Raw genomic sequence first — 22,318 nt, forward strand, 5'->3', positions numbered from 1 at the left:
GGGGGCGACTGCTTTCACGGATGTCAGTTTCCATGTCCGACCCCAGAAATGTCCCAGCAAATGTGGAAGGGTTTTCTCACAGGGCCTATGACTTGCTCTTTGCTCTTCGGGCAACCTTGCCCACCACCAGGCCTGAGATCCTGAAGCACGAGATGAAGGTGTTCTTTGTGAAGTACAATGACCCCATCTACGTGAAGCTGGAGAAGCTGGACATCATGATCCGCCTGGCCTCCCAGGCCAACATCGCCCAGGTCAGCAGAGGGTGGTGCCCAGGTGGGCTCTGTGAGCAAACTCTCCACAAATGTTAACTGATATTTTTGTGATTAAAGAGTTTGTTCTCTCTGTTATTACTTCACATCCATTGAAGTGGTAGTTAGGTGGATATGTTAGCTAGATCAACCAAACTAAAGATTGTCCATCCCTGCCAATTAGTCCTTCCTGTTTTCCTCTTGGGGCACATGACAGCTCTCTCTCTCCCTTGGAACTTCCACCTTGAACAGGAGGCAGAATCCCACCCTTCTAGGGGTATGTGCATACCCACAGCCCAGGGGTGTTCCAGGAGGTTGCCCTGCCAGATCCCCCCAACTGCATCTTTGTTTGTGCCACAGGTGTTGGCCGAGCTGAAAGAGTACGCGACAGAGGTGGATGTGGACTTTGTACGGAAGGCTGTGCGAGCCATTGGCCGTTGCGCCATCAAGGTGGAGGTGAGGCTCTGAGACTCTGTCCTTGGCGGGGGGAAGGAGGAAAGGAAAGGAAGCTGAAACCAGGAAACCAGTCTGATTCCAGCAGAATCTGCCAGCTGCTCATGGTCCAGGAAGGCCTGAGGGTCACAACTGGAGCCCCCAAGGCACCCACGGTACAGATTTGGTTAGGCTCCTTCTCATCTGTAATCTCCCTTGGGCCTCTGAGTTGCTGCAGGTGAAATTAGCCCGTCATCGTCAGGGGTCTCCTGCAGCATTAGCTAAGACAGTGTGGCAGCCCAAGCTGGTGGTGGCCCTGGTAGACTTAGCTCTCACTTTGTGGAGCTTTGGGGCAGGGGCTCTGCCTGTTGGACGTTTTGGCAGGTATCATGATTCAGCTGTCCATGTGCCCTTATCTTCAAATTCCCAAGGGTCATTCAGACCCCTGTGTCCTGGCACCTCATCCCTCCCATTCTCTGCCTCTGGAGAGGTTCCTTGATCACTGATCTGACTCTCCTTAAATGGGTCTCCTGGAGGCTAGGGGATCTGGGACAGCTGGTCACTTCAGCCCAGCCCCTTGAGACGTTTTCCGTTTGGCACCCGTGATGGCAGTCTGAGAAATCTCTCCCATAGAGCTTAGTGCAGCGTGATGGAGTAGAGGGGTGTGGGGAGGGCTGGTCCAAGCAGAGACCTCCTAAATGTTTTTGGTCACGGGAGCCCATTTTGTGGAACAAGTAGAAGTGAAGCCCTGCTCTCAGGGCTTGGCCTAGAAGAGCTCCAAAGACCCTCCCTGCTCTCAGAAGCTCTACTGGCCTTCTCCTCAGTCTAATTCTATCTCCCTGTGTCCCTGCCATCCCAGGACCATCATTTTGTACGCATTCTCCCACCTGTTACCTGCAGAGAGGGTTCTCCTGTTTTCCTGCTGTGAAAAGGAAGGCGGGCAAGGTGTGACTGAGCCCTTGACCAAGGCATGTTGGTCAGAGGTTCTGCTGGAAGTGGGTGCAAGGCCTTGCCCACACTCTCCTCTTCCCACACAGCAATCTGCCGAGCGCTGCGTGAGCACGCTGCTCGATCTCATCCAGACCAAGGTCAACTACGTGGTCCAGGAAGCCATCGTGGTCATCAAGGACATCTTCCGCAAGTACCCCAACAAGTACGTGGCTGCCCCCCCGCCCCATGAGGGTGTTGTGGCTCTGCCAGGGGCGGGCTGGTGGGGAGGAAAAGCAAGGAGGAGCCTCTCCCTCTTCCTTATTTTTTGCCGCAAACAGCATTCTCAAAAGAAACCCTTTATTTTTTTCTTATTTCTCCTGAGCCGCCCCTGCTCTGCTCCCCAGGCCCAAATAAGAACTAAAATGTAAAGGATAAAACTCAAATCCTGTTACTCGCCAGCCTCTTGGGCTCTTGTGGGGCAGCTGCCCGTCTCTGTTGGCCCCTCCTGGGCCTCCCCTGGGTGGCCCAGGCTCCCTCAGTGCTCATGTGCCGGCCGTGCCCTGGTCTCCAGGTATGAGAGTGTGATCGCCACGCTGTGCGAGAACCTGGACTCCCTGGACGAGCCTGAGGCCCGGGCCGCCATGATCTGGATTGTGGGCGAGTACGCCGAGCGGATAGACAACGCGGATGAGCTGCTGGAGAGCTTCCTAGAGGGCTTCCATGACGAGAGCACCCAGGTGAGACGTTGGGTGGCCTACTTGGGCACCTGCGGTCCCTCCTGCCCTGAAACCCTCCTCTCAGCCAGCAGGCCTCAGGGCCCTGCCCCTCCTAAAACTGCACTGACAGTGCAGACAGACACAGGAGTGTCGTATGGGCGACAGGTGTGGCCCCTTTGCTCCCACACTGCGGTACCTAAGGGGGACATGTGAGGACAGTCTGTGGTGGTGGATATTGAAGACTGCGAAAGTTTCTGGTTTTGTTTTAATTTTGTATTTATGTTTGGATAGGTAGTACATTGACTTGGTTCAAAATTGAAAAGACACAAAAGGATATATAGTGAAAATTCTGTTTCCTACCACTTTCCTGGTCACAAGTTCTCCTGGAGAACACCATGTTATTTATTGGTTTCTTGCGGGTACTTCTAGAGAGGGAGTTTAGGGACACGCCAGCCAGTTCCTCTACAGAGACATGAATAGTCAATTTTCATCGTTTGTGGTACTTATATTCCATAAAGTCAAACACTGATTTAGTAAGTGCTAAACCATTGCTCCCAGGAGAAATATAGAGTTGGGTTCCTACAAACCCCAGTCACAGCATTTTTATCAGCTGGTCAAGGTAAACCTTGTTTTATGTGTGTCTCTGTTTAGAGACACCTTATTTAATATATACTGTTGATTCATTAGCATTGAACTCATAGCCAGCAGCATTGTAACTCACGCCTGAACAAAGCTCATCTAACACATTTATTTTCTCTAAAAGGCACATCACAGCCTTCTTGCGCTTAGGAACACCAGACAGCGCTTTAGCACTACACTGGGGGAGGGGTGGGGGCATTTTAAACAGCAAAATCACCAACAGAAAGCACCAAAATGTGAAAGACATGGCACTAAGTAGACTGTGAAGAAGTCACTTGTTTACAATATGAGAGCTGAGACAGACGGCAGAGCACCGCCTCACTCGACCTCAGCTGGGGATGTGTACTTCAGGCAACTCGAATTTTTCCCTGCTATGCACGTCTGTGAATGACCGTGAAAACGCCACAAGCACTGATTTCAGAGTCACCAGTAAATTTTAGCAAGCAGACAAATTTGCATATGTGTCCTCTGTGAATAATGAGGATCGACTATATATATATATTTCCTTCTCACTTTTTTTAAGATTTATTTATTTATTTATTTTTGGCTGTGTTGGGTCTTCGTTGCTGCGCGCGGGCTTTCTCTAGTTGCGGCGAGCAGGGGCTACTGTTCGTTGCGGCACGCAGGCTTCTCATTGCAGTGACTTCTCTTGTTGCGGAGCACAGGCTCTAGGCACACGGGCTTCAGTAGTTGTGCTACACAGGCTCAGTAGTTGTGGCTTTCGGGCTCTAGAGCGCAGGCTCAGTAGTTGTGGCACACGGGCTTAGTTGCTCCATGGCATGTGGGATCTTCCTGGACCAGGGCTCGAACCCGTGTCCCCTGCATTGGCAGGCAGATTCTTAACCACTGCACCACCAGGAAAGTCCCCTCACTTATTTTTAAATACTGATAGTAAACTATACAAATTGAAACTGTTCGGTACCTTTCATTTTCCCCCTTAAAAATACATTTGAAGGCCATGCCATTATTAATTATTAATTTATGCCTTTATTAATTTACAGTTTCAGAGGAGTCCTTCATGCAGAAGGACCATGTTTGTTTAACCAGCCTCCCCTGACGGATATTTAGGTGTCCAAACTTCTGCTCTTTTAAACAGTACTGCTGTGAATAACCTGTGGAAAGCACATCTGCATGTGCAGCTGGAGGGTGAATTCTTAGAAGCACGATGCTAGGTAGAAGGGCCCGTGCATTGCAGGTTCAGGTTGCTGTAGCAGATTTCCCTGGGTGTGGAGATTGTTCTGGTTTACACTCCTGTCTCAGAGGTGGGAGAGTCCTCTCCTTACCTCCTTTGCCAGCCTAGTGCATGCTCAGACTTTATTTTTACCTATCTGATTGATAACAAATGGTACCTTGGTATAGTTTTGTTTGCATTTCTGTTTTGAGTGGGGTTGAACATCTGTACATTTGTATTCCCTCTTACGTGAACTGTCTGCTCATGCACGTGGGGCCTTTAAAATGTCTGTGAGCACAGAAATCTTAGCTGCCCAGCTGGCGCAGTGGAACCCAGTGGGTCAGACCCTGGACCTTGAATCGGAGATACCAGAGTCCAAACCCCTCTTCTGCCCCTTCCTGGCTTGCTGCCTTTATGCTAACCCTTCACCTGTCTGAGCCTCAGTTTCCTCATTTACAAAATGAGAGTCATAAGACTTTCCCTCATCCTGTGCTGTGAAAGTTAAATGGGATGCTTTGTGTAATGTCCCTAACATGTGTGCAGCCCCTAAATTAGAAGCACTCATTAATGGTGGTGTCGGTGTTGGTCAGAATTGGTTTAAAAGCACACTTGTCCAGGCAGAAAAGGGGACCTATGGGTTCCTGTAGCTGAGTCCAAGGAGCGTTCTCTCTTCTGCACCACTGGGTGAAGGTGCGTGGGCGGTGGCAGCGGGGCTGTCTGTGCCTTCCTTGGGTGGCGTTGTCCTTGGGCAGGCTCCCCACCAGTGAAGCTTGTGAGGGGTCAGTGCTTCCAGGCTACGTCCTTCTCACTTAGCAGCCCCGTAACTGCCTTCCCCTCAGTGGTTCCAGCAACAGTTCAGCCTGTTTGCATTACCCTGAGCCAGTCCCTGTCTCTGTGGATTGAGAGGGCCAGAGAGAAGGACAGTTCTCTGAGGGAAAGCCAGCGTTTCAAAGCCAGAAGATCGAATGGATGCGGGGTGGGAAAAACAACAGGTGTCCGTCACAAAATAATAATAGTAATTCCCACCGACTCCCACTGCCACCTGCCATGTCCAGCTGGCAGCCTGCCCCAGGGCTGCCTCCACTTCCACCGCACCAGCCTCCCTCCTTTGTCTGAGAAGCAAAGCCCAGTCTAGGCTGGTTTCTGCTCCTGTAGTCAGGTCCTGCTGGGATGACTGCAGAGGATGCCCTGTGGGGGTGTTTCTGCCTGTGGCTCCTCCCCCATTGTAGGATCTGGAGCGTTAAACCCGCCAAGCCCATTTCCTCATCTCTAGCACAGGGTTCCTGCAAAGCTTATTGGATGTTGTGTGTAAACTGCCCACTCCAGCGCTCAGCAAACAGTAGTTGGGTGGTGATGGTGTTTTAATTAGGTGGCCTGCTTCCTTTGCCTCCTGGGTTCACAGCACAGTTCAGAGCTTTTATAAGAATACTTAATGCTTTGCAGTTTGGAAACTTATTTTATTTATTTATTTTTGGCTGCATTGGGTCTTCGTTGCTGTGCTGGCTTTCTCTAAGTTGCGGACCGTGGGCTCAGTAGTTGTGGTGCACGGACTTAGTTGCTCTGCGGCATGTGGGATCTTCCTGGACCAGGGCTCAAACCTGTGTCCCCTGCATTGGCAGGCGGAATCTTAACCACTGCGTCACTAGGGAAGTCCTAGGAACTTATTTTAGATTGTCTCTTTGAGCCCCCTCGTCCTGGCTCCTAAGCCTCTCCAGCCGTGGACAGGGAGCGCTGCATCTGGCCTGTCTGAGGGGAGGGGCAGCAGCATCTTGGCAGGGGGACTGCCCTGACCTGCAGGCGAACGGGGGCCTCAGTGTGTGTGGGGAGACTAGGTAGGGAGCTGAGGCAGCCCTGTTCCCAGGCAGCACTGCAGACCCGACAGTGATGAATGAGCGCTGGCAGCCAGCTGCCTGGGGTTGGGGAGAACTTGGTAAAGAGTCCCTGTGTGGCAGTTGTGGTGACGTTGACGATGATGACAGCTGTTGTGCATTGAGCAGAGGACACAGTCAGTTCTTTCCGTTTGTTGTCTCATTGACTCTTCCCATCAACTCTGTGAAGTGTTGCCTCCATTTTATAGATGAGGAAACAGACTCAGAAGTTAAATAGCTTGTCCAGGGTCACCAGCTGGTAAGTGGTAGAATCAGAGTTCAAATGAGGTGTGGTCTAACTCTGGCTCCAAGTAAGCTTCCACTGATTGCGTCTTCAGAGCTCACAAGAACCCCCTGAGGTAGGCCACACCTCTCCCTCAACGACTGAGGGTAAGTGGCTTTCTCTAGGCTACCCAGCCAGGGACTCGAGCCAGGTCTGAAAGCCAGTCCCCGAGCCGCCTCCTGCCTTGGACACAGCTAGCCTGCTCCTCTGCCATTGGCCCGTGTGTCACCAGATTGCAGGGACTCTGGATGCTTAGTCCCAGAAACAGACTGCACCCCCTCAATCCTGCCTCCTGCTGTCAGCCCGCCCTGCATACCAGGGCAGCTAAGCCATTTGTTTTTGTAAGTTCCCTCCTGCCGGACAGGCCCAGGAGGTGCAACCAGCCCCGTTGCCACCCTTCTGCCGCAGGCCTGTCCCTAGCACAGTCCGGGGAGCCTCAGGCTGTCCTCTTGTTCCAGGACTGACAAAATGCGATGGGGCTAAGGAAGGGCTATGCACAGAGAATTGTTCTTCAGAGGTGTGTTTTTAGTCAGCAGGTTTTTCTTAAGTGCCTGTTACACACCAGGCACTAGAATGAACAATAGCCAGGGATGCAGCAGTGACAGACACGATCCCTGCCCTCAAGGAGATCTCTCCGCAGGGCGGCCCTGTGGCTGGAAAGCATTTCCAGTACTGTGGGGTGGCGCCAGTGAGGGGGACAAGAGGCTACAGAAGTGGGAGGGGGCACAGGAGGCATGTTCAGGTGAAGGCAGTGGCAGGTGAGAGGTGGGGCTGGTGGGGGCGGGGCAGGAATGGTTCCCGCCCTCTGGTGGAAGCACAGTTCCTCACAACAGGCTGACTGTGTGAGCCCTGCTGCCCCAGTCTGCTGGGCATCCCTGGCACCTGTTCCACTTGTTGGCAGATGGTCTTTAATAAGCATACCAGGCACACGTGTTGCCTCCGTAAGCTGCGAGCTCCTGAAGGCTGTGAGGCCTGGAGCCCTGATGGGTTTCTGGGACCCTAGCACTGCGCAGCAGCCTCCACCTGCCTGGGGTTGCCAGATAGCACCGTGGCCAGCTCCTTCCTGAGCAGTCGGGCCAAGGTCCAGGCTTCTCAGCACTACCTCACCCCTGCTGGACTTGGCCTGTTTGCATGGCTAACCCCAAACCCAGGAAAGCTGTTCTCAGTCTTTGAACATCGTTTTCCCTCTCTGAGGTCCTCACCTGGTTTCCTACTGTCCCCACAAGAAGCTTACACTCCTTCCTCGCCTCCTCTCTGTCTTCCTGCAGGTCCAGCTGCAGCTGCTGACAGCCATCGTGAAACTCTTTCTGAAGAAGCCGACAGAGACCCAGGAGCTGGTGCAGCAGGTCCTCAGCTTGGCCACTCAGGTGGGTGCGCAGCCTCCCTGCTGTGCCCAGCACAGCCCTTGTTCCACGGAGGGAGCTTCAGTCCAAGGAGCCAGACCTGGGTGGTCCTGCCCCTAAAACTGGCACCACTGGGGTTTGGCCCCAGAGCATTCCAGGATCCCTGCTCAAGGAGCTCAGTCACAATCAAATAGAGGTGGGGCGGGGGCAGGTGGTGACTTTGAGCCAGACCATAAATGAGAGAGGAGAGGGAAGTCCCTGAGAACCGGGAGGGCAGATGGTGGAGGAGGCAGGGAACAGAGGCAGGAGCGGGCTGGGGGGAAACTGGGGGGCTGGGCCACATCTGTTCAAGCGGTTTACGGGTGTGCTCCCACCAGTTCTCAGGTTGCCATCATCAGTCGCCCTGTGATCCCACCCGTGTCGTGGGACTACGGATGGGGCTCCCCCTTCCCCTCACCTGGTTGCTCTGAGTTTCACTGGCTTCTCATCACCTCCCAGGACTCAGACAACCCGGACCTGCGAGACCGCGGCTACATCTACTGGCGCCTGCTCTCCACGGACCCCGTGGCTGCCAAGGAGGTGGTGCTGGCGGAGAAGCCGCTCATCTCGGAGGAGACAGACCTCATCGAGCCCACGCTGCTGGACGAGCTCATCTGCTACATCGGCACCCTGGCCTCCGTCTACCACAAGCCGCCCAGCGCCTTTGTGGAGGGGGGCCGGGGCGTCGTGCACAAGAGCCTGCCGCCCCGCACGGCCTCGTGAGTACCGGGGACCACTTGCTGGCCTGAGCCTCCCCACCTGCTTCCTCGGTTCAGTAGCACAAGCGCTCGGGCCTGAGTCTGAGCAAAATTATGATTCTAGCAACTTTTCAGTGAATGCTTACTACATACCAGGTGTTGACTCGGTGACAACAGCTCTGAGAGATGTCCCCTCTTAAGAGATGGGGACAAGAGGCATAGAGAGCTTGAGTGCCTGCTGCAGCATCCCAGGCAGCAGAGCTGGGCTCAGACTCGATTCTGCCTGGCTCCAGAGCCCTGTTCCTCTCGCCTTCCTGCTGTGTGGCTCCCAGGGTTGTTGGCCTGGTTGTCCAGTCCTCTGGGACCGGCACCTGCTCTTCTCTTTAGAGTGGGCTGAGTGAGGGGAATACAGATGGCCCTCCCTTCCCTCAGCCCATGAAGCTGGATCTCTCGGAGAGCCAACAAGATGGATCAGGCGTCGGAAGCGGGAGAAAGGGGGGGATATAGACAGGCTTCTGGGACAGTGAGGAGACCCAGGTGCCTGTCCTGAGGGTGGATCCTGGAGACTGGGGGCTCTGGCCTCCCTGAGATAGCCTGACCCCCCACCCTGCTGAACCTCTTTCCCTGTCCTGGCAGGAGTGAGAGCACGGAGAGCCCGGAGACGGCCCCTGCCGGAGCGCCCCCTGGCGAGCAGCTGGATGTCATCCCCACCCAGGGCGACCTGCTGGGCGACCTCCTCAACCTGGACCTTGGCCCTCCGGTGAGTGGCCCACCCCTGGCCACCTCCTCGGTGCAGATGGGAGCTGTGGACCTTCTTGGCAGCGGCCTCGACAGCCTGGTATGTCCTGGGGCCCCCTCTGGATGAGGTTGATAGTGATCTTTGGAGGAGCGATCATTGAACGCCCTCTCTGCCAGATGCCAACCAAGGGCTTCAGGCACATTTGCCTGCAAAGGTGATCATGTACACCTTACACATCGGTGAGAAACTGAGGCTTAAAGAGGTCAGGTGACCTTCCTTCCAAGAGCACACAGCTGCTAAGCGGCAGACACAGGATTTAGCCCCTTGCCGGGCTGCTGAACCCCAAGAGACCTGGGGCAGTGTAGGGCCTGTCCTAGCCCCTTCCCCTGAGTCTGGCACCTTGGCCCTGTAAGGCTGGAGGAGCCATACCTGCATCCACTTACCCCGCACGCTGCACTGGTTGAGGGTAGCAGCCCAGCAGGCCTGAGAGAGGCCCATGAGAGGTCAGGGACAGTCCCTCCTCCCCTGTGAAAGGGGGTGGTAAGACTGGCCTGGGTGTTTCCCTGGGATTTCTTCAGGCAGCTGGTAGAGCTGGGTGGAGGGGGCAGTGGGGCCCTTGTCACTTGGCCATGCCTGGCTCAGGTCCCCAAGGCCACAGCATAGGAAAGGGTAGGAAGGACGAGGGTGGTCAGGTGAGGCCAGTGGGTCATGCCCTTCATAGAGACAATGTGGACCCCTCATAGGCCCGGCACAGCCTCACACCAGGCGCCTTTTGGGTGGAGCAGCAATGACTAATTTTCTCCCCCTTTCCCTCTCTTTCTTATCTCTTTGTGTCTTCTTTCCTGGCTTTTCTCTCTGCATGTGGCTGCCTGTTCTCTTCACTCTGCCTGCTTCTGCTTGGAGATGGGGGATGAGCCTGAAGGGGTATGGTTCAACCCTCGTGCCACCAACCCTGCTCGTAGATCGCCCACCCAGCATCCCAAGGGTCGGATGATGTCAAAGCAGTCCCTCCCTGCTAGCCCTGGCCTCTGTCCAGTGTCCTGGCAGCCTCCGCATTGACTGCCCAGCATCCAGCTGCCCTTGGGCCCCCATGTCCATTAATTCCTCAGCCCATCCTCACTACCCTATGATGAAGTTGCCTTGTTATCCTGAGGCTCGCCGGCCCTCTCAGTCCCCACGACTCCTCTCTGACATCCTGGGGTGCGTGCTCCTGTCTGCTGAGCACAGCCCCCTCACAGCATTGTGTCTCAAGTACCCCTTTATCCATGGGCTGTTAGTTTGTGAGTGTCCCCAGCCCTTTCCCTCAGGGCCTGCGGGGCACGGGAGGGCTCGACCTCTCCTCTCCACCCACCTCACTCTGTCTTGTTTCTGCAACTTAGAGTTGATGTGATGGCAGCCTTGCAATACCCCCGCCTGGCCTGCCCCCCTGTTTTCTAAAGGGCCAGGTGGCCACACTCATCCTGAGGCCCTGATGTCCCTGCCTTTGATGCCCGCCTTTGACCCGTTTCCCTTCCTTTCTAGATCGGGACCCCCAACTTCGTGTCACCCCCAGCAACAGCAGTACCAGCCAACCTAGGAGCACCCATGGGCAGTGGCCTGAGTGACCTCTTTGACCTGACCAGTGGCGTGGGCACCTTATCAGGATCATATGTGGCTCCCAAAGCAGTAAGTGCCATGGCTTCTCTCGTGGCAGGACGTGTGGGCTCCTTAAGTGGCCCACTGTGTGGGATTGGCTCAGGCCGGCCAGGATGGGCTCCCGGAGCAGCAGTTGGCCAGCACGTTGCTGAGGGCAGCAGGGAGCACAGGGAAGGGATGCTAAGTCAGGCGTGGAGGCCTGGGGAAGGCTTCCGAGAGGGTGGTGTTGCTGGAGCTCAGGCCTTCGGATCAAGTCAGAATTAGCAAGGCAAAAATGGGGAGAGGGCTCCAGGCCCAGAGTTGAGGGAGAGCCCACACCTTCCAGAAAACTGGCAAAAGTCCCATCTAGTTGGGTCAGTGGTTCTCAGTGCTGTCTGACCCAAAGCTCCTTATTGATAATAGGGGTTTTATAACTCCCCCTCCTTTCATAATAAATGAGATCTGTGGACTGTACATCCTACCTACACATATAATTTCAAAAATGATAAGATGTTGTCATCGCATAAAAGAGGCTTAAAAGGAAGAGAGTGAAATGATGTGTTTCTGTGTTGTGGAGGCTTGGGCATGCCCGCCCCAGATCTGATGACATTGTTGGGTGCTGGCAGCAGTACAGAGTCACAGTGACACCACAGCTATAGAGAGTGTTTGTAGCTCACGTGCCATGAGTGATGTGGCCAGAGGTGCCATTAGTTTCTGAAATGGTGACTGACTTCCAGTAAAGTTCCAAACAAAACAAGGAACAGGCTTCCCTTGATTTTCACCATCATTAGTTTCCTAGAAATTTCAGGGCATGTTGAAACCATGCAGAAAATACTCAAGGGCTGCAGGATAGTGGCTCATTGTGAAGACCGTTGTCCCCAAGGCAGCATCCCTGACCCCAGCCCACCAAACACAGTGTTTCCCCCCCGCCACCATTGCCTGCCTGGCGGTGCCCCACAGTGCCCACTGGGCCACCCAGGGCAGTACCCCCACCCCCCACCCCCAGACTCTTGTCTGGAGCAGAGCTAAGGAGGGAGGAAGCTGGCGAGGTCAGCGGCACCAGCTTTGAGGCTTTGCTCTTGATCCTGGTGCAGCAGGAGGCATTGGAAGGTTTTAAGCAGAGATGAAGCAGATTTGCACTTGAGAGCGATCCTTTGGCCACCATGTGGAGGCCAGACTGGAAAGGCTAGAGCAGAAGCAAGGAGCCAGTGAGGAGACTGGCAGGAGTTGACTGATGGCTGCCGGACAGCAAGGCACTTGTAGGGGTGGAAAGGAGGCTGGACTGGAGGCAGGTGTGGCAGGACGTGGGGCTGGCGGGGAGGGGGATTCCAGCTGGAACAGTGGGCAAGGGGCAGGGTGAGGGAAGGAGAGCTGAGTGCGGGGTGTGAGAACACATGGGCCTGGCGCTAAGGAGAGCACAGTGTGGGCCAGGCTTTCAGCCTCAAGGAAGCTGCCAGAGGGGACAGACGTGGCCTGATCCCTCACAACACTCAGGTCACACACCATGTCTGCTGCTTCGTTCCCAGCCAGAGCCCCTCTCTCTCTTCTGAGGTCCCCTCCCCAAAGCAGGACACAGCAGGGCTTCAGGGGCACAGGGACATCTCCCTCATGACTGGGGAGCTATGAGCCAGCACCTGCCCTGCCCTGCCCGCTACACCACAGTGGTGGTGGCCAGAGCCCCCAGCCAGGATTCCTGGCAGGATCTGGGCCTGAGGGGCCCCCAGCAGACGGCAAGTCTAGTGCTAGCAACCACACACTTCCGTGCCGGGTACTGCATGAACGTGGCATGGCCACCATCCCACTAAGTCCTCCCAGCAGCCTTATGATGCTGTTATTCCCATTTTTGCAGTTGAGAAATCTGAGTGCTTTTGCCTAAGGTCACATAGCTGGTAAGTGACAGAGTCTGGAACTAAATGTAGGGCTGTGGCACCAAAGCCTCTGCCCCCAACCCTTATGCGATCTTTTTTTTTTTTCTTTAAAGATTTAATTTCATTTATTTTTGGCTGCATTGGGTCTCTGTTGCTGTGCACAGGCTTTCTCTAGTTGTGGTGAGCGGGGGCTACTCTTCGTTGTGGTGTGCGGGCTTCTTACTGCAGTGGCTTCTCTTGTTGTGGAGCACGGGCTCTAGGCACGCGGGCTTTAGTAGTTGTGGCTTGCGGGCTCTAGAGCCAGTAGTTGGGGCGCACGGGCTTAGTTGCTCCGCAGCATGTGGGATCTTCTCGGACCAGGGCTCGAATCCATGTCCCCTGCATTGGCAGGTAGATTCTTAACCACTGCGCCACCAGGGAGGTCCCCCTTATGTGATCTTAAAGTGTTTAAGAACCTCAACGTGCCTACCTTAATGTCATGGGTTGTCAGAATCAGCTGGCCCTCGGGGAGCTTGCCCTCTGTATGTGGGTTCATTTTAACAGATATTATCACTGCTTTGTCTTAGTGGAGAGCCAGATGAGTGTACCAACCGGAAGGAGAGGTGAGGGGATCTCAGGTTAGGAGTAATCAGGGCAGGCTGCCTGGAGGAGGAGTCCTTGCAACATGGGCAGGACTTTCTCCCTCCTCTTACCGTAGTCACAGGCGAGTTCTGGGATGTGGGTATGCTCTCCCTCCAGAAGCAGTGGCTGTGCGGGCTACATTTTCCTGACAGCGCTGTGACTACCTCGAATTGTTTGTCCTGCGTACATTCCCCGCCCCTCCTGGTCAAGGGGGATGAGGCTCTCTGTACAAGAACTTGGAGTTCCTCAAGCACTTGGGCCAGTGGGTGCTGACAGTTCTAGACTCCATGAACCTACAATGACCAAGAGAGATGAGGTCCCCACCCTCGGCAGTCAGGACGGTGACAGTGCCAGAAAGAGCCAGTTCTGCAAGAACCTGGGAAAGGAAGCCAGGTTCCTTGGAGGGGCGGAGAGCAGGGAAGTCACCGTGGGAGCCCTCTGAGTGCTGTGTGCCAAATCATAGCTCATGGCTGAAGCCATGAGATTCTGCCCTCACAGATGTGTCTGGGGGAAGCAAAGCATGATCAGAGTTAGCAATTAGGACGGGGTCAGGGTGGGGCGTGCTTTCCAAGCAGAGGGAACAGTGTGTGTGTGAGGACCAGAGCCCAGGGAGAGCAGGGCACCAGGCCTCGGAGGCCGTGGGCAGTGGAAGCATTGCAGGATTGAGGGGGTTCAAGGGTGCCATGATCAGATTTGCATTTTAAAAGATGCCTTTGGCTGCTGTGGAAATTGGGGATAGAAGAATTGGGCAGCTATGCGGTGGCTGCCATCTGACCTGGGGAACTCTGATGGTGGCTCAGACGCAAGTGGTGCCTGTGGAGAGGGGAGAGCAGAGGACGTGGTGGCAGATGGGAGGAGGTGGTGTTGACAGGACCTGAGCTGCATGACCATGGCGTGGGGGTCAGGGTGGGCTGAGGGCTGGTGCCCAGATGCTCTGGTTCCTGGCGTTGGCGACTTGAGAGACAGTGGGGCGTTCACTGACATAGGGCACCTGGGGAAGCTGGCCTGGGGTGGGGCTGTGAGCTGTCCTGGTGAGAATGGCAACCTGAGAGGCATTTGCGCGTCCACAGGATGGCCCCCACTGGTGTCCCTCACGGGCAGAGCTTTTAATTCATGCTGTTCGCTTAGCAAACGTTCCCTGAATACCAATCTCACACCAAGCTCCGAGCCAAGGATACAAAGACAGAAAAGCAGAACCCTCCCCCCGAAGAGCTGTCTGGGGACTGAGAAGACAGTTTATTTGCTAAAACGTCACTGCAGCGGGAGCCTGGAGAAGGAGCCTTGGGGCAGGCTTCCCGGAGGAGGTGGGCTTGAGCTGAGACTCGGATGACAAGGGCAGCCAAGCAAGCAGCAGAAGGCCTGCCAGGCGAGGGGTCCTCTTAGTACTGTCCTTGGTCAGGCCAGTTTGTACAATTAAAGGCCAGCCCTGCCTTCTGCGAGGAAGGGCAGGCTGTGACAGCCAGGGAGGCCTAAGGCTCTGGCCGAGGCCCAGAGTGCCCTTGGCTCTCGACTCTCCTTGGCTCGTCAGGAGGCTGGCAGGGCCCGCTTGTCTCATCGCCTTCCTCAGCCCTGCTTCTGAGTCGTCTTTCTCTGACCTCGGGAGACTCGGCTCAGCCTTGGGCACACCAAGTTCCTCCCTGCCCTGCCCTGCGCTGCTCCAGCACGTGGCCACACTACGGCGGGGGGTCCTGGGCAGGCTGTGCAGGAGTCTTCCTCCCATCCCACGGTTCACATGGTCGTCCCCTGATGGTAAAGGCAGGTGTGATCGATCTGAGAGGCCCCTTTAGGTGTGAGGGAAGGGGGGTGGGGGAAGGACCCTCACGTGGGCTGTGGAGTTGGGGACATGGTGAACACCAGCCCCCTTCCCATCATCTTCCCTGCAGGTCTGGCTCCCGGCTATGAAGGCCAAAGGATTGGAGATCTCAGGCACTTTCACCCGCCAGGTGGGCTCCATCTCCATGGACCTGCAGCTGACCAACAAGGCCTTGCAGGTCATGACCGACTTTGCCATCCAGTTCAACCGCAACAGGTGAGCTCCCCGAGGCCAGCCTGCTGAGAGCCCATGCTGGTGACTGCAGGCAGGCGCTGAGGGCTGTGGTCCTGGAGCCTCTTTCTGGTGAAGGAGGATATTCCTCACAACCACATCTCAGACCAAAACTCTCTAAAGCAGTGATTTTTCCCCACAGTAACCTCTTTATGTGGACACCAAAGTATGAGGTGGAGGGGCAGCGCACCTCCCTTTATTTTTGCCTTCCCCCACTGCCCGGGGGGCATTTTACTGACATAATCTCCAGATCTGAGCAGCTTTCGTCTCAGGACCTGTCTCTAAGAAGGAGGATGGGGAGTGGGCCTGCCCGCCAACCTCCCCCACGTGGCAGGATTAAATCACCAGACAGGACCTCTGTGAACGGTGGCTGCTCCAGGCTCCTCACCCCCACCAGGTCCCCTGTCAGTAGGGAAGGTCTCCTGTCTGGCACCATCAGGGTCTTCATGGACCAGGCCAGCTAGGCCAGGGCTCTCTGGGGGACCCCAGCAGCCTCTCCTGATGATCCTTCTTCCTGAGTGGCTCTAGTGATGAGCAAACTGAGCCTCTAAGAAGTTGACTGAAGGGGCTGTTTCCTCAGGGAGAGCCTGTGGGCCAGTGGTTTCCCACCCTCCGTCAGACCAGGGAGGGTGGGCAGCTCTGCTGCTTACCCTCAGGGGACCCTAGAGGCCACAGAAACACTCCAGTGTCTCTTACGCTCTTGGGCATACTCCTGATTTGCTCACATGCTGCTATACCAAGAAGCAGGGCTTTTCTGAATCTCTGTGGCCATCTTATGATCTAGCCAGTTCTGGCCCAGACAGTAAAACCCAGTGTCTTGCTTGGGATGGTCACATCCCTCCTGGGAGATGGAGGTTGGTCACTGAGAGTTGGGCAGTCACAGAGTTTTCAAATTAAAAGAAGCTTAAAGGCCCCCTGGTTTGTTTTGTTTTGTTTTGTTTTTTTGTTTTTTCCCCTGGTTTTAAATGGAGCTCCTTGAGGGCAGGGCAGGGCAGGGGCTCGCTTACCTGGGCCTGCCCAGCACCTCACCCAGAGGAGAAAGAGGAACAGAGATGGGCTTCAGGCCTTCAGCTGTCCCAGATTTCTCTTCCTGTTCCTGTGGCCATTGAGGGGTGGGGAGTGGGGTTCAGGAGCTTGTCCTTCAGGCCTGGGTCTGGGTCTGGGCCTGGGCCTGGGATGAGGCCAGCTCACTGGAGAGGCTTCTCGCCAGCTGCTGCCCAGGCTCTGGAGCCCCAGGAGCCCGCCTGTCCTGTGTCAGCACCTGTTCCCCTGCCACCTCCACGGGGGCTTCTCTCTCCCCAGCTTTGGCCTGGCCCCCGCCGCCCCCCTCCAGGTCCATGCACCGCTCAGCCCCAACCAGACTGTGGAGATCTCCCTGCCCCTCAACACGGTGGGCTCAGTCATGAAGATGGAACCTCTGAACAACCTCCAGGTGTGTTCCGGGCAGGGCTTGGCACCCCAGTCCTTACCCACCTGCCCTGGGGAGGAGCCTGGGGGAACCGTCTTGGGCCTGGCTGGTGCTGGCAAAGGGCTGTCTGTGGAATCTTGCTCTTGGACACAGACTGGGGGTGGGGATGGGGAGTGGGGGAGGCCGGTGGGAAGGGGGTGTTGGGCATGGCTACTGGGGAAGTCATGAGAGGGAACCTGCTCAGGTGGGCTCACAGCGAGCAGGCACTTCCTGGGGCCTCAGGGTATCGAGCATCAGGGACTAATCAGGGACCCCCTTGTTCCTAGGTGGCCGTAAAGAACAACATCGACGTCTTCTACTTCAGCACCTTGTACCCGCTGCACATCCTGTTTGTGGAGGATGGGAAGATGGGTGAGTCATGAGGGTACCCCTGGGGTCCCTAGAACAGATGGATTGGCTTTGCCCCACGATAGAGTCCATGAGTCGCTGGCTCCCCTGCAGAGTCTAGAGTGAGGGTCACACCTTCACCGGGGCCCCCAGGGTCTTATCTGGCCAGCTCTGCCCCTCAGCCTTGCCTGCAGCCTCTAGACAGTCGTCCCATGGGCCCCCTGAGGCAGGGAGCCTCGGCCATGTGTCACAGCTGATGCCCATCCCCTGTGCCCCAGCTGGAACCCCTGGGAAGACTCATCCCAGCACCCAGAGGGCATGGAGCACTTTGCCCACATCATCTCTGCCACATCAGAAGCCCTGTAACACCGCTGTGACTAATGAGCAGGGTGCTTGGCTCCAGAGCAGCAGGAGGGCGGATGTGGGTGGTAGTGGGGAGAACTCTGAGGCCCAGAGGCAGCAACCCGGGGTCTTTTGGGAACAGCACAAGTGGCCACCCTCACAGAGCTCAGGGTTTGCTCAGGGAAGCAGGAGGGACTGTGGCAGAGCCAGTCCTGTCCTCAGCCTCAAGGTGGCACTGCCCCCCGACCCACTTCCTGCTGAGGGTGACTGAGTGGGATCAAAGGTGTATCAGGATCCCACCTGTACTCCTCCAGACCGGCAGATGTTCCTGGCCACGTGGAAAGACATTCCCAATGAGAACGAAGCCCAGTTCCAGATCAGAGACTGCCCCCTGAATGCGGGTAGGACTCCTGAGCCCCACCCCCACTCCATGCTGCCCCTCGCCTGTGCCCCAGGCCTCCCCATCTCTGACTGGGGGCCTTCTGACCCCCAGAGGCCGTGAGCAGTAGGCTGCAGAGCAGCAACATCTTCACCGTTGCCAAGAGGAACGTGGAGGGCCAGGACATGCTTTACCAGTCCCTCAAGCTGACCAATGGCATCTGGGTGCTGGCGGAGCTGCGCATCCAGCCCGGCAACCCCAGCTTCATGGTGAGGGCCCCCCCTCCTGCCTGTCTGCCGCGGGGCCTCTGCCTTCCTGTCTGGGCAGCCTCTCCCGTTCCCCTTCTTCTCGGGCTAAGGGTCGGCCCTGATTGGGGGACACTGTAGCCCAGCTGAGCTGGGATCCCTTTGAGCCTGGCATTGGAGGAGCATCAGAATTCTGACCTTAGAAAGCTTCCAACTCAGTCCCATCTAGTTTCTCAGATAAGACACCAAATTGGGTCTCAGAACAGTGAGTTGGACTAGAAGATTCTGTAAAATTGGGCCCTGTGAGGCGGCCCAGTTGGCCCAAGGCCCGTCTGACTGGAAAGTGGCTCTGCTGGGCCCTGGCCCTGGCCCTCCGGCTCTTCCCCACCTGAGTGTCCTCCTGGGAGGACGTGGATTCCAAGCAACTCATCCTTCCTGACCTTTGAGTGAGACCTCAGTCAGGACGTGGCTTCCCAGAGGCCAAGCCGCTGTTCCAGGCCCCAGAGAGCCCAGGCTTTGCTTCTCCCTGCACCCAAGTCGCGGGCAGGCATGACCCTCCAGATGCTGCTACCTGGGCCCCGCTGGTGGTGTGGGCGCAGAGGTCGGGTGGGGCCTCGGCGGTGGCTTCAGTGGTGGTAATTTCCGTCTCCGTGTTCGGTTGCTGCATGTCCACCTTCCCTGCTGGTTCCCGTGGTGCAGGACTTGGAGGTTAGCGGATTGCTTTTCTCTTCCTCTTCCCCTCCATCCTCCCAGCCATACCTCGCACACCCCATCTCTTGGCCCGGCTCTCCTGAGTTGGCCTCACCCCGCTGCCCCCCAGAGCCGGGCAGACACGCATGCAGGCTGCAGGCAGGAGGATAGGCTGCCCTGTGCTCCTCAGCCTGGTGCCTTCACTTCCCACAGTCAGTGTGCACAGAGCCCTTCGGAGGAGACTGGGGCCCTGACTGCTAGAGCGCCACGTGCCCCTCCCCCTTCCCAACGGCCCCCTTCAGAGGGGTGATGTTGGCAGGAGGGGTGGCTGCGCTTGTCTCCGCTGCTGGGGCTAGGCTCTCCAGGCTCTTCCCGCAGTTAGAGCCGAGCCAAGTCTGGCGTGCCTGCTTCCTGTGCAGGAAACCAGAAAGACCACCCAGCGTCCCCATGGCCTCCCTCCCGGCCCCCAACCTCCTCCGCCCTCCATGGGCTGTGGGGGGCCTGGCAGCTCTGCAGGGTGCGGCCAGCACTGCCTGGCAGCCTCGGGCTCGTGATTCACGCAGCAGAGGCCCACGGTGGCGGGCGGACAGCAGGCGTGTGGGCTGCGAGTAAATTTGGTCCCCACCCGGCTGGCTGCGACGGCCGCCCCCTCGCCTACACCACACAGCTGCCCCAGACGCTGCTGCCACCAGGCCACGTGTGTGCACCACCCTCTCCCATCTGGTTCCCTCCTCTGCCTTCCCCGCCTGTTCCTTCCCGGCCCTGGACAGGAGCTCCGGGAATGAGCGCTCCCTGTCCCCTGACCCCTCTCTCCCTGCAGCTGTCCCTGAAGTGCCGAGCACCGGAGGTGTCCCAGCACGTGTACCAGGCCTACGAGACCATCCTCAAGAACTGAGGCCCCATCCAGCATCCGCTCCAGCCTTCCACCAGCCGCGTCGAGGAGCCCCCTGGGAGGTGGCAGCACCTCCTTCTCCCGGGAGGGGCCAGGCGAGGCTCCTGGCACCCACAGGCTTCCCTGGTCCTGACAGTAGGGCCTGCCCGGGTCCTCGGGATACTCCCGTGCTTGAGAAACCCCTCTTTCCATTGCTGCTGACGTTTAGCGTCAGGTGAGGAGGGGACCACAGGAGCCAGAGCGGCACAAGAGCTGGACGGCGAGATCCAGGGTTCTTCTCTTGCTTTTCCCAGCACCTGAGGGCGAGCACACAGTTCCCTCCTCAGGCTCCCAGCCCAGGAAGCCCCCCTGCCCCAGTCTCTCTTGGGGTGGTGTTAGTCTCTCTTGGTGGTGCCCTCCCCACTGCCCCTCTCTTGGGATGGGCCCTGGCAGGCATCCTGGCGTGTGTGGAGGGTCCACTGGGTACCAGGAGAGCTGCTCTGTCAGGGCCTGGGGCTCCCAGGACCTACAACCCCACCCTCTCGAGCACTGAGCCGCTCGGGGAAGACCAGGCAGAAGCTCCCAGAACCCCTCCTGGGCTCCTGCTCCCCTGGCAGACACGCACGCCCGCTCCCCCTCTTGCCCGCGAGGACGGGCTCTGCCTCTGATATATTCCTCGGTGTGCCCGGGGTTCCTGGAGCGGAGACACGGCTGAGAGGTGGGGCATGTGGGCGAGCGGGGTGCATCCTGTCTGGGGTTTCTCCTTAGCATCTGCTGCCCCCCTCCTGGCCTCCCAAGTTTCAGTTGTGTCTGACAGAGCATTAGGTTTTCCTGTTACTGCTGTTTAATAATAAAGATTCTGCTTTTGGCAATCACGGACACTTTTTTCCTCTTCCACCAAATGTCAGAATTATAAACTGCTTCCAAGTGGTTGAGGACGGTTTTCTTGAGCCCTGCAGTAACGATGCCTAATATATATAAATAGAGACTATATATTGTATGTTTACTCTTATTTTCAAAAAGAGAAAGTGAATAAAAATGATGACATCAAGTGTGTCCCTGGCCAGTGTGTCAGGTCCTGAGGCTCTTCTGGGCAGGGTCCTGGATCTCCTGGGGTCCAGGGTCAAGGGCTTGAGCTGTCAGCCCCTCCCTAGCCCTGCTGACAGTACCTTTCCCTCTCTTGTCCTTGGAAACTGCCTGCTGAGGCCTGCTGGTCTCCCAGCACCTCTCCCACCCTTGACCCCAGCTCTACCCCAGCCCACGCCATCTTGACTTTAGATGCTGGGAGGGCCGAGCCCATCTTGGTTTTCCTCAGCTCCTGGGAGCGGCAGGGAGGCCCAGCACCAGGCCTGTCTGGGCGGGCTGTTCGCCGCCCTGCATCTGCAGCGGCCTCCCCAGCCACCACCAGGGACACCCCATGTGGCCCCAGTTCTGGCACTGGCCTGGCTCCCGGGGTGGGGAGGGAGGTGGGGGGACCCTGGGCAGGGCTCTGTGGGCAGAGCTGCGAGTGGGTTCTCAGTGCCTCGTGGCTGGTGGGCCCTCAGCCCCTTCTTGTCATGGCCACTCCCTGCACCCTGCCCATGCCGGACACACTGCTGTCCCAGCTGCCAGGGCTGGAGGAAGGGCATTGGCAGGGGTGCCTGGCCTTCCACTGCCCCACCTCTGACCCCTGGGGTGTCACCATACTGCCCTGGGACCCCAGAGTCTAGAACCAACCAAGGCCCCTGACAGCACAACCCCAGTTCTCGCCTCACCTGAAAGTGTCCGGCTCAGAAGGCCCCACACAAACGCAGCTGGAGTGCCCTCCGTCTGTGGACTCACCGCAGCCTGCCCTGTCGCCTGCCGTCCTGACCTGCTGAGGCCCAGCGCCCACCCAGCCTTGTGAGTGCACTGCTGTCCCCAGTGGGGCGATGATGAGGCCCAGGACCAAGCCCCTGAGGTGAGGGGGAAGTGCCAATGAGGAAGGCTGTTCTGGCCGGACAGAGGCCCTTGGACCGTCATCGGACACCTTGGGTTCGTGTGCTCAGGCCTCAGACGGTTGTGGGAGGAAACTTACCATGATTTTGTACCTCTCCAGCTTTCCTGTCCCTCCCTTACCCCAGTGACACCCATCACGTGCCTCCTACCCCTCATGTGCTCTTCCCGGTGTGCTCAGGCGTCCTTATTCTCAGCTCCCGATGCTTCTCAGGGGCCTTGGCATCTTGCGGAAGATTCTCCAGGGTCCTGAGCCTTCCCAGCCAGTCGGGGAATTCAACACAGCAACCAGTTATTTGAGAGGGTCCAACAAACACCCAGGGGCCTGATGGGTTCCCTGTGTGCCAGACACCCTGCCAAGGCCTGCGGCGTGACCTCATTGAGCATTTTTTTTATCTTCAACTAGTGGTTTGTTTTATGGAGAGAGTGATTCTGGACCATGGTGAGATCAGTCACACAAAGGATAAAGTTCTCCCTTCCACACTTCCTCAGTTCTTTTTTTCCTCCCTAGAGGCAAAGTTTGTTGCTACATTTTGGTTTTCCAGGAATAATTCTGTGCCTGTATAAAGCAAATCCAGGGAGTTGTTTACTAAATAAATAGCACACCCTAGGCGCTACCAGCACTTTGCTTTATTTACCTATCAGTACAAATAGAGCCACCTTGGAATTTCTTGTGCAGATGGGCTGGTGTCTGCAGATGGACATTCTGGCTGTTTCCATCTGCGACTCCAAGCAGAGGTGCAGTGAATATCTTTCTAGACATCCTTGC

General features: G+C 56.8%; 1 protein-coding gene and 1 non-coding gene across 3 annotated transcripts in view; both read left to right on the forward strand.

Moving 5' to 3' along the window:
- AP1B1 (adaptor related protein complex 1 subunit beta 1) overlaps window positions 1–20,447 on the forward strand; it is a 51,724-nt gene extending 31,277 nt beyond the window's left edge. For both annotated transcript variants that reach the window (XM_059893994.1, XM_059893993.1), the window contains 14 exons: window positions 131–251; window positions 609–704; window positions 1,718–1,833; window positions 2,182–2,347; window positions 7,556–7,654; window positions 8,129–8,388; window positions 9,004–9,205; window positions 10,628–10,771; window positions 15,093–15,238; window positions 16,556–16,685; window positions 16,988–17,072; window positions 17,705–17,791; window positions 17,884–18,038; window positions 19,525–20,447. In XM_059893994.1, the coding sequence (XP_059749977.1) occupies window positions 131–251; window positions 609–704; window positions 1,718–1,833; window positions 2,182–2,347; window positions 7,556–7,654; window positions 8,129–8,388; window positions 9,004–9,205; window positions 10,628–10,771; window positions 15,093–15,238; window positions 16,556–16,685; window positions 16,988–17,072; window positions 17,705–17,791; window positions 17,884–18,038; window positions 19,525–19,599 (1,882 nt within the window). In that variant the 3' untranslated portion in view covers window positions 19,600–20,447. The remainder of the gene's footprint in view (window positions 1–130; window positions 252–608; window positions 705–1,717; window positions 1,834–2,181; window positions 2,348–7,555; window positions 7,655–8,128; window positions 8,389–9,003; window positions 9,206–10,627; window positions 10,772–15,092; window positions 15,239–16,555; window positions 16,686–16,987; window positions 17,073–17,704; window positions 17,792–17,883; window positions 18,039–19,524) is intronic.
- Window positions 15,735–15,831, forward strand: LOC132348278 (small nucleolar RNA SNORD125). The gene has a single exon (XR_009497406.1). It is a non-coding gene; the product is annotated as a small nucleolar RNA SNORD125 (small nucleolar RNA).
- Window positions 20,448–22,318: the final 1,871 nt, after the last annotated feature.

Source organism: Balaenoptera ricei, chromosome 14 (genome assembly GCF_028023285.1).
Source record: "Balaenoptera ricei isolate mBalRic1 chromosome 14, mBalRic1.hap2, whole genome shotgun sequence".
Taxonomy (NCBI): domain Eukaryota; kingdom Metazoa; phylum Chordata; class Mammalia; order Artiodactyla; family Balaenopteridae; genus Balaenoptera; species Balaenoptera ricei.